Source organism: Anthonomus grandis, chromosome 10, assembly GCF_022605725.1.
Source record: "Anthonomus grandis grandis chromosome 10, icAntGran1.3, whole genome shotgun sequence".
Lineage (NCBI taxonomy): Eukaryota > Metazoa > Arthropoda > Insecta > Coleoptera > Curculionidae > Anthonomus > Anthonomus grandis.
Window position 1 is genome coordinate 8,887,165 of NC_065555.1, and position 11,993 is coordinate 8,899,157.

General features: G+C 28.3%; 1 protein-coding gene across 1 annotated transcript; it reads left to right on the plus strand.

The window, feature by feature from the left end:
* Positions 1-523: 523 nt before the first annotated feature.
* LOC126741471 (protein yellow) lies at positions 524-11,779 on the plus strand. The gene is made up of 7 exons (XM_050447885.1): positions 524-858; positions 6,061-6,216; positions 6,272-6,455; positions 7,549-7,775; positions 7,856-7,970; positions 10,615-10,806; positions 11,471-11,779. Exons 1-7 carry the CDS (start codon positions 644-646, stop codon positions 11,612-11,614), a joined length of 1,233 nt encoding a protein of 410 aa, XP_050303842.1. The 5' UTR covers positions 524-643; the 3' UTR covers positions 11,615-11,779.
* The last annotated feature ends 214 nt before the right edge of the window (positions 11,780-11,993 follow it).

Consider the following 11,993-nt stretch of genomic DNA (forward strand, 5'->3'; position numbering starts at 1 on the left):
TTGTTTAATATTTTATTAATCTGAAAATCTTTAGTGTGTACTTTTTTAGCCTTGACTTAAAATAAAATTGCATAGATAAAAATAAGTGAAAATTAATATTTCCAGTTATCAAATCTTGTCCTTGACTAACCTTGTTTTTTTTGGTTCTTTGCTATAGGCCGCATAGTTCCCCTAATATTTAAACCGGCCCTGAGTGACGTTAATAACTGAATTATAATTTTTTCTTGGAAATGCTTTATTAAATTAAACATTATATGGTAATATCTAGTAAAGTACGATTCAGGCCTAAAAATCCAAAAAATATTCTTTCATAAGTAGCCATTACTACTCGTACATGATCAAAAAAATATTAGAAATGTAAGAAAAATTGAATATTCTAGATGGACATGTTTGAAATATTTAATAATAATAAACATCTAAGTCAACAAAATTTTTGCCCAATACAAAATACCCTCATGTTTCATTTGCAACGACATTAAAAAATCCTTTCTCTTTTCTGATATTTTTATTCATACCATCATGGTCAATTCATCAGTCGATGCTAAACCGGTACATTGATTACACGGTTCATTTTTTTTTAATTAAAATTTTAAAACTGATTTTAAAATTTGACTAAATAAGACTAAATTTTTATTTATTAATCATGTTCTATATGCTAATTATATTTGTTCTTGTGTTTGGACGTATTTCATCTTTAGCCACACCCGAGGAAGTTTTCGAATGGAAAGAGTTGACTTTTGCTTGGCCCAATGATCAAGCCAAACAATCAGCAATTAACGAGGGCAACTACATTGCCGAAAATAATTTGCCATTGGGATTGGATCGGTGGCGAAATAAATTATTTGTTACAGTACCGAGGTAAGTAAAAGTCGGTTTTTATTTATTATAGGACTAGAAGTAAACAAAGGGCAATTTGCTCCAGTATTACATAGATGTTAATTGGGTTTTAAACTACCTTCGTAAAAAATTGCCTTTGCAGTTAGTTTTGAAAACAAACTAATGTAATTTTTCCATATAAAAAGGTTCTCGATATTAAATTTAGGTTTCATTTATCTTTGGATCCTCAATAAACAAGATGAAAAAGTTCCAAAATTAACAAGAAATTACTTTAAATAATCTATTATAATATATAACTAAATTTAATTACTTTTTGTTACTCTAGTTTTGGAACAGAAATTATTACCTGAAAATATGCTTTTAACATACCCTAAAGATAAAAAAGTTACTTTAAAATTGCCAGAAGATAAAAATGAAATTCCATACAATCCAGATACCATTTGAAAATTCTTACTTTTAGTAGTGCTTGTTTTAATTGTTCTTTGTAATTTGTCATTACATTTATATTTATATTTTCGTCGTGTTCCAGTTGATGTTCCTCTTAATTCAGCGTTTAATATTTAAACCATTTTTTAAAAACATACCATTTATTTGTAGATATATTTTGGTAAGTTAAATCTATTTTTTTTTGAGTTTTATTCACATTTTCAATATCCATATTCCTGAAAAATTTCCCTTAATAACTCTGAACCATACTCAAAAATTAATTTTGCCTTTGAAGGCGTGTATTTTAAAACATATTTCACACTATGAAAATCAATCCTTATAACAACATTGACGACCATAAAACGAAATAAGCAGAGTTCCTTTTTATTCCTTTCCCGGATATCTGTGAAGGTATTTTTGTTGGGCCTCAAATTTCGCAAATAATTACTAATCTAGTGACCCTCAGCATTAAATATATAGCAGACGACATTTCAAAGTCTCATGGGCGCCTTAGGTCTCGTATATAGTTTCCGACGTCACATTACCAATAATTTGGCATCGAATTTGGGATTAGGGAATTCAGCACCGAATTTGGGGTCTCCTGTGCAATTGATGTATATATGATGATATTCAAATTTAAGACAGTTGAGCATTTTTTTGGACATTAAGGTTACGTTTAAAAACATTTTAAAATGTGATGTTCTCTTTTAATTTTTAAATAGTAATTGATTTTTTAATTAAGACATCTTAGTTTAAAATAATTCAATTTGATAATGTATTGTAATAAACGTTTTTTATACAGTCATTTAGCATTAATTATTAAATGAAATATGAATTATTCATTTACTATTATTTTATTTAGATATCGCTAAACCTGAGATTATTTAATTGAATTATCAAATCTGAAGACTCAAAATTATAATCTTTATTAGATATGTTTGGCTAAACCCCAGGCAGAGAGTAAATCATTTCTAGATTAGGATTTTTTGTAAAGGAACTGCTACTTGGATCTAATACTACTATATATGTATTTTTATAACAAGTAATTATACAAATACATATATAGCAGACCTAAGCAAAGAAAATATGGTCTTATTAAGTTCAATGATAGTAATTGCAAATAACGCAATGTCACTGCTAAAGGCTACGAAATTACGTAACTTTATATATGGGAATAGTTAAAATAACACCTATGATATTACAGAATGTGTGTAATTAATTTAATATATAACATATATTTATGCTTTAAACGGTATCATGTGTAATATTAATTTTTCTTTGGGATACGTTATAAAAAAATTAATAATATTAAAATACAAATTGATAGTTATGCTTATTAGGTGCAATAATTCACATAAATAAATTGTTAACGCAAAAATGTCGGTTGTGATCACTTTACAAATTATTATTACTGGTTGGGATAACCCTTCAAGTAGAGCTATGTTCTGTCCAGCGAACCAACCTTTTACTATCTTAAATGTATGATCATTGTCCTGTCGAAATATTTATCGCAGTGGCATTTTTCTTCTACAAATGATAGAATTGTATAAAAACATTCCCATAGAAAGTTCCATAGGAAGGAATCTCTAAACTTCACACTGCCTGAAGTTAACACTTTTTTAACTTGTCGCCAACCGGTCTCCTTATATGTTTTCTGCCATTATATCCAAATAGTAAAAATGTACTTAAATCAATTGGCAGCACGTTATTATGGCTAACATATTTATTCTTCTTTTATAAAAACTAGTTGTTAACAGCGAATTTTAAGATATGATGAGTCAATCAAGTAGATAGTTTATTATGGTTTTATTTTTTAAATTACTACCAAGTTGCCCCGAAATTTCGTTTCTGTCTGCAAGATGTTCTAAAAAGAACCTTACATAAATTCGCGAAGTAATTTTACTTGGTCCTTCCAACTTTGGCCTATTTATTACATCACAACCAATATTTCTTATTAAATTGTTAAGCATAATATATAAATATCTATGTATATTGCCGATACGTGTTTCGATGTATTGTTTTTATTATGGCATTCAGCCTTTGCATATAGAGATTGTTCAATCTATGGTAGCTTTGAACCACGAGGTTTAGATGACGTTATCTTAAGAAATTGTTTCTTTTTGTTACTTTTTTTATAATGTTAATTCATTAATATATCATGTATATACATATTGATATAGAAGTACTCATGTAAATAATTTTAGGCCGATTTAAAGTCTTTTATAAAATGGTAAAAAAATATGCTTGTAATATTCCGCTAAAGAAACAAAGATATCCGTGAGTCCCGGTAATTAATATCTAATGACTATTGAAAATCAATGTGTTGCTTAACCTTGCAAAAATTGGCGTACTTATTCGACATTTTTCAATGTCATGCATTTTCGCTTTACTTTTTATTCTGATTATTTATGTAATTTCTATGGAAGCCATGGGTACCACTTAATTCCATCCATTAAATTTGTCTTTTGATAAATTTAATATTTTATTGTTAGAGTATCGATACTCCACTTAGATAGACCTCGGTGTGTTTTTAATGAATACTGATGAATATACTCTTTATTATTTGTACTGATGAATAATTTTTATTGTTCCTATGTACGGTAACAAATTACTCTAACCCAGAAAAGAAAGATCGACAAAAACGAGAATACCTCGAGAAAGTGATCTCAGATTAACCATATGGATAACAATTTAATCTGGCCCAGTAAAAGCGGCTGCAGACAAACCCCATGGATTTTGAGTATTTAAATTGAATGAGTATAACCTATATGAATGTAATTTATATATTGGTGTAAAACTATTTAATTAGCTATACACTTAAACGTAATCATATTAAACTAAGTAACGATTATTTGAGTTAATCGCCTGCTAAAATATGGGATGCTGTGATATGCCACAGAGAGAAACGAGAGACTTCACTACTAGAACCGGATCCTCAGAGTGGATCAGTGTATTTTTTAACTTTTTTTGCAACTTACCAATTTTAGATATTGTATATCCGTTCGATAAAATGGTTGGATTGAGTGAGCTATTTCTTTAATCAGGCATTGTGATTTATAATAGTGTAGGTGTAATTTGTGACTACTATCAAATTTCTTAAATATAAAATATCCAAGAATCCTAATTCTAGGTTTCATATTTTTATTACTATGATCAAAAAAATACTGGCCTGCTGAAATATTTATTCAGTTTGTTTCTTTCATTTTTATAAGTTCACATTCAATTACTTACATTATCTTTTTTCACGTATTTTTGTATGTATACGACATTTTCGATTTCAAAATTTTCAAGCATTATCAAGTTTGGTCATTATTTTTTCAATAATATTGATGCACATTTATCGGTTCATGATTTCATTATTACATGAGAACGCCATCCTTGACGCCATCATTTTCTCTGCTATAATGGTAGAAATTAATAATTCGACATGTAACATTTATAAACTGTGAACATTTTCACTAATATTTAATTAAATATTTTTTTTTACTATTTTTTAATCTATTTTATTTATTTTTACTATATAGTATAAATGTAAAAGTTATATATTCAATTATATATTCAATTATTACAGAAATATTTAACTATAGCTTAAACGGTGATAATGATAAGAAACCAGTGACTAAAAGAGTGTGGGAACTATTTTGAGCAATATTGCATATTGCACATGTTAGGAGAATGGAAAATTAAAATCTCAAAACCATAAATATTATAATAAAAAATATCCCTCCTGAAGACTTTAGAAATCCAACTAGCAATATTTTCATTATAGAATAGAACATTCTAAATTCATTGATCATAACGAGAAATGAGCCACTAGTTTTATATAATTAGCAATATATAATTATATAAGATATCTTAGTATATAAAAGTTGCATATCCAAAAGTTACTCACACTTCTAAAGCCTAGAAACAAATGTTTCCATGTCTATTCTCATTAATATTTGATGTAAATCAAAACTCATAAGTTAGATTCATAATATCTATCGATATTCTAAGGTTGGTATCTCCAACCTTTATCAAGTGTAAACTAAAACCAAACCTCATTGTATTATTTGTATAAACTATATTCTTTTAAATAATTTGTTAGCTGTTATGTGGAGTCTGTATAATAATGTGCCCATAGGAGAAATATTTAAATATCATGAAAAATCATATAGGAAAAGGAACAACTTCAAATTCCAAAACCCAGAATCAAATTCATGATAAAGACAGAAACTGATTCAACTTTTTCGAATTTTGGGTGTATTTGTTTGGTGTAACTTTATGTAACATAACTAAGTTACAATGCCGAAAACTTTAATTCAAATCTAACGGAATTAATTAAGTTGAATATGTTTTTTATTTATGTTTATAATACTGTAGACAATAAAATAAATATTTTTGTTCAGAATATTTATTTTAGGTTAGTCTGTTTACGACCTTTTTATTTTCACGAGGAATTTTACAAAATAAAAAACTTCTAAAAGCCTGAAAAGAAACAGATAATTTTATGTATGAAATTTATAACTTGCTAAGGACATGTGTAATCATTATAAAAATAGGTTCGAATAGTAACTAATTAATACAAAATAGTGTTTTCCCCACAAGTAAATTTTAATATTCCAATAAACTGTTAATGACACTAACAAAATAACTTATCATAATGACCATAGAACCTTTACCTCCAATGCCTTTTAATGATAATAATTAAAATAACTGAAATTCTGAAGCTTAAAGAAACAATTATATTCAAGCTCTATCTTATAATTCTTATTGTAATTGAGTCAATAAAATAAGTTTAATTTAAATGAATTTCAGGTGGAAAAGTGGAGTAGCTGCGACTTTAGGATATCTTCCTCTGGATGAACCCATTAATAAAAGTGCATCAATAATTCCTTATCCGCATTGGAAAGCAAATTTGCTACCAAAAGGAGATAAAGCTACAGAAGATACCCATATAATATCAGTATTTAGGTAACAATAAATAAAAAAAACTTAATTTCTAACTTCCATAAACTCTTTTTTCCAGAATTTCTATAGACGCCTGTGATAGATTATGGGTAATGGACTCCGCTCTGGCAGATATATTGGGCGAGCCGAAAGTTTATTCTAACCCAGCTATTTTAATTTATGACCTAAATACTGACAAACTAATTAAAAAATATTTGTTAAAGCAGGAGGATTTAAAACAGGATTCATTTTTGGCCAATATTGTAAGTTTTGCAGCTTTTTATTTATTGCAGTATTTATAACGATGTATGCTAGTTTATGCTAATTTTTCCGTTGCATTATTTCCCATTGATTTTTTGATTCCCGTTTATTGCTACACCGTATTAAAAATGAATTTAATCAAAAAATACATATTAATGACCTTCTAAGTAAAATAGTATTAAGAAATAAGAAACATTGTTCTTATTTGAACAAAACCATATTTTAAAAATACAAAGTAGCATTTAAATATTTCACAAATATCTTTTGTTCATACTTATAATTAATATTATTAAAAGGTTTAGTTAATGTAACAGGGAAAACTATTTTGTATAAGTAACTACTTATTTTTAATAATAACAGCATAACTTGTAATATCTTATAATATAAAGAAAATTATAGCGGCCGTATGTATTATTATTTGAAGGTTGTTATGTGTTTATGACCTATATAACTAATACTAGGAATAGATAAAACACTTGAAATCTAAAATACCTTTAAATGAATTATTGCTTACTTTTCATTACGGAATTATAGTCAAACGAGGTACGTCGTCAAATTAATTTTTACTAAGCACCTAGAATACATCCCAGTTCAAAAGAACTATGTTTTTCGTAATTTATATAGGATATTTAATCGCTGTAACAAATTTTTAATTTTACTAATTTTATTTCATTGTGTTTATCAACTGATTGGAACGATATTGTTCAAAATCCCACTGTTAATTTTCATACAATGGTGTTAATCGAAACAGCTTTAAAAAGGATTAACAAGTGTTCTAAACATTTCCGCTAAAAAAATAGGAAACTGTATAATATGCAAATGTTAAGCAATATTATTTCTGTAACTATAATTCTATATAGAAAAGCTTAATTAAGAAAACTAAATTGATCTACTATGCAAATCATTTGAATAACGTAAGCAATAAAGAATGTTGAACAATCAAATACAAGATTGGTAATGACCTGGAAAAAATGCTCATTAAACTGCAATCTTGATCCCGGATTTCTTGTTAATGACACAAGAATACTAACTAGCATCACATTTTTTTTTTGAACTATATAATTTTTCATCCTTTTTTATAAAAATATATTATAGATTGTAGATGTGCCAAAAGGCGAATGTGACAACGCATATGCCTATATACCAGACCTCGGTGGTTACGGAGTTGTAGTATACTCTCTTAAGGAAAATGATTCATGGAGATTAAAACATAATTTCTTCCACTTTGACCCCCTTCATGGCGACTTCAACGTAGGCGGGGTAAACTTTCAGTGGACGGATGGCGTGTTCGGATTGGCTCTTGGAAAACCAGATGAAAATGGGTAAATTTAATTTATTAAATTAAAAAATTCAGTCTATATTCACTTAATAAGGTTTAATCTATTAATATGATATTTTTTAGGTACCGAACTGTCTACTTTCACCCACTGGCTAGTTTAAACGAGTTTTCCGTTAATTCTGCAATTTTGAGAAATAAAACTTTAGTTAACGATCCTCATATCTACTATGAATTTAAGGTAAAGTTAGTTTGTCTTAAGATATCAGATAATCGACTAAAAAACAACAAAAATCCTGGCACGAAGAAGTACTTAGATAATGTTTGATACAACTGTTTATTACTAAAAAATATTTACTCCCTACCTCTATAAAGTATCTACTGTAGCAGCATCTCCTTTCCTCATAGTGACCCCGATTATGACGTTTCACTTTATTACCTCATATATCTCTCTCGAAATCATCGAAGAAAAAAAACGCCTAAAAATAGAATGAAATTATTAATTAATAAATAGATGACAAGACAGACTAGTTGTATGAATAGGTATAGGTTTGTCTTCTTCATTACTTTTGACCTATCCAGCTTGAATGGCAAAAAAGGAATTGAATCGCCAATTAAATCTTTCAATCATTCATATTGCGCAAACGCTTTCAACTTAATTCCGCAACTTGGACGACTCTAGAATTAAATATACTAAACTTAATAATGCCTATGGGATCAAAAATGAATTGCTGATAGGTCATTAGGTAATAAAAACACACACTATAAGGTAATAAAAACAGGAGTTTATTATGTTGGACTTTTACAGACTAGAAGGTAGACCTCCCATGTCTTGACGCATTCATGGTATCTTGTGCATGTCTGTAAAATATGAAGGACTATAATTTAATTTTGTTTATTATAATAATTTCTATTCGGTCAAGTTAAATAATAAAAAGTGAATACAAAATTGCTAAAAGTAAAAAATAAAATAATTTAACTTTCTTTACTTCTCTTTTGCCAACATTTAGTGAAATATTCTTGTTGCTTAAACACTTACAATCATTACCATTACTAACCATCCATTTCTTAACAATGATTGCACATATTTTTAATATTTTCTTTTTCTGGATAAATGCCTATCACTCAGTTCATCATTTTATGTATAATACAAGGACATACAGGGCATTTAATAATAGAGCTCTAAAAAATAAAATTTCTTGACTTTAAAGTTAAGCTCATATATTTCCAGGCTCAAGAAAATCTTATTTTTGTTTGAAATTGATTCTAATCCAATTCATAATGGCTGATAATATAGGCTGACTTAAATTTAATTTAAAATTTGATTAAAGTATTCGTACCATCATTGCAACATCGGGGACATATTATATGAACCCTTGTCGCTGTGTTTTGTTACATAATTGGTAATAGTGTAGAGAGAACTTGCAGCATTAGCAATCCCTTAATTCAGAAGTGCCATGCCTTAATGCCATAAACCAGCCTTAAGTTTTTTCTTGTTCCTTTGCTATTTTAATTTATTAACTTTGGAAAAGATAATATGAGAACCTAAAAATAGAGACCGCGATAGATATTAGACTTAAATATGAAATACAGTATATATTATATGCAATGAAAACATAATAAGGAAAATTTGTCTATGCGTAATAATTCTCGTACTTAACCTTAAATTATTACATAAATTACGACGTTATTGAGGCTGCGAAATTTATAAATACACCTATAAATATCCAACTTCTCAATCGAATCCTAGTCGTTTTAAAGCTATATATGATATTTTTCTTCACTTTAGTTCTAATTTAGATTAGGTTGTATTGGGTGACACGTCACTGCCTTTTTCCGATCATTTTAAAAAGTTCACAAGCTAATTATTTTGTTAACATTACAAGCATAACCGAATATTGATCCACGATTACATAAAAAAGTAAAATCTATCTAGTTCCTGTATTGATTCCTGTATTGAATATGAAGACATTGGTTCGTTGACAATATATACAGGATTTTTAACATATAATACTAATATACATATAGTTAGTTACATACGGGTTATTATTACATAAAAAGCTTAAGGCATTTTAATAAGTATTTTTATATAGACTCCAAATCAATTCGATGCATAAACTCGATTTATTTGCGAACCACAGACATTTTCAGCGTGGTCAACCCACTACACAAATTTAAGGTCGGTTGTACAAGTGATATTCCGGTTTGCGTTCGCGTCATTTGTCTATTTGCGTTTTGACATTTAAGTAAATATCAGAGTTTGGTTGTCTCTGTAAATCTAGTGTTTTCTAAAGCATTAAATTCTCGACTTGCAATAGAAAATTGAAAACTTTGGTAACATAAATATTGTAGCGTTTTTAATCGCTCGTTAGGTGTGAATTATAACATTCGATGCATAAAACTAGTCAACTGAATTATTTACACACTTTCACTATCAAACACGATCACTTAAAACTACTAGTAATATTAATTTACATCGTATTTATTTACTACTTTTATGATTGATTTAAATGTCGCGCCAATATTCCGAACTGAACTGTCCACTGACTGAATTGTCCCAGAGGCGACGCAGTTCCTTATATACTCGGCAGACCATGGTTCCGGAGGATTCGCAAGCCTTCCACGCATCTCCAAATATGTCATGTGGTGTGCCTCATCATGCCTCATCATGCTTGTGTCATTCTAGAATGACGGAGAATAGCTTCGCGGCGTTGCCAATATCGTTACAATATGTATTACTTATATTTATTTAAATAAAGTAACTATTGACACTATTGTTAATATATTTTTTACTCGCAGAATTATGTGTAAAATCCGGCGATGCTTTTATGTGTTACGATTGATGACGTACATGAAGTTTATTTGAATAATTTATTTACTTTTAGCTTGAAGGCACCAAAGGAGAAAAGTCGCAAACGTCTGCATCAGTATTTGATGAGAAATCAAGTACCGTATTTCTAACCCAATTAAATAGGGATGGAATTGCCTGTTGGAACACGGAAAGAGAGTTAACTCCCGAAAATGTTCCGGTAGTTATCCAAGATTCCGAACGGCTTGTTTTTACTAATGATATAAAGGTAACTTAAATATATAAATTAAATCAGTTAGATATCTTAAAATTCAATTTTGCAATAAATACTTAATTATCTCATACTTAAAATACAATAAAATACAATACAATAAAAAAGTAATTCTGGAAAAAAATAAAACTCCTTCGTATATGTATGAATGAAATTATTTAAAATTTCAATATAACGCATAAATGTTAAAGGCACCATAACGTCATTCCATATAAAACACAAACGTTAAATATGTTAAAATATAAAATTAAAAGAATAATTTCTAACATAAGTTTTAACATAATATGGTAAATATTACAGAGGCAATGTGACGTCTCATGCTATCAAGTAGTTTTTTAAATATTCTCTATACTACACACTTCGTTTCTTGGATCTCAGATCTAGATATGTCTTATCAACCATATGGCTTATACAATAGCTTGGCAATACAACTACAAGTAGTGCTACATAGAAATAACTCAGAATATTTGTTTTTAAATCACACCCAGTACCTGAAACACCACTGTATTTGATTATGAGAGATAATTAAAGAATAAGATATTTGAAAAAGGGTGTACCATATTATATTATACCATTCAAGAATAATTAATTTATGTGGAATACTTTTGGTTGTAGCATAAATTTTGCAAGAGTATACAATTTAAAATCCTTTTATTTTTAGATCGACACTGAGAGGAACTTATGGATTCTTTCTGATAAAATGCCACAATTCCTTTTTCGCCAATTAGACCCAAATGAAATTAACTATCGCATTTTGAAAGCTAAAGTGGACGATATCATCAAAGGGACAAAATGTGAGGCATAACCTATTTTAAGTATCATCGCTTACGTATAAGGATCTTTATTTATATACATTTTACTTTAAGGGCTTTTTACTGGCTTACTTTATAATAGTATATAGATTGTAGTAGTTAAAAAATAGGTTAAAAATATAATTCGTACGTACGTTTGAAATATATTATTAATATATGTCTTATTTTTTTAATAAATAATAGGTTTAGAAAAAAACAAAACTCAAAAAGAATTATTCAAAGCATGTTGAGTTTAATGAATTTTTGTATTATAAAACTCCGATTAGTCATGGACCTCGAGTAGTTCTTATTATTATCATTTTCATCTCTTTTGCTAAAGCTCATGTGACGTAAGGTTTTCCGGTACCTAATGACAATATAATTATTTTTTTA

Excerpts from the sequence above, each read along its gene's own strand:
- LOC126741471 (XM_050447885.1), top strand. The coding sequence starts at position 644 with ATGTTCTATATGCTAATTATATTTGTTCTTGTGTTTGGACGTATTTCA. Across the intron at positions 859-6,060 it reads TTATTTGTTACAGTACCGAG|GTGGAAAAGTGGAGTAGCTG; the intron begins GTAAGTAAAAGT and ends AATGAATTTCAG. Across the intron at positions 10,807-11,470 it reads TTTTTACTAATGATATAAAG|ATCGACACTGAGAGGAACTT; the intron begins GTAACTTAAATA and ends TTTTATTTTTAG.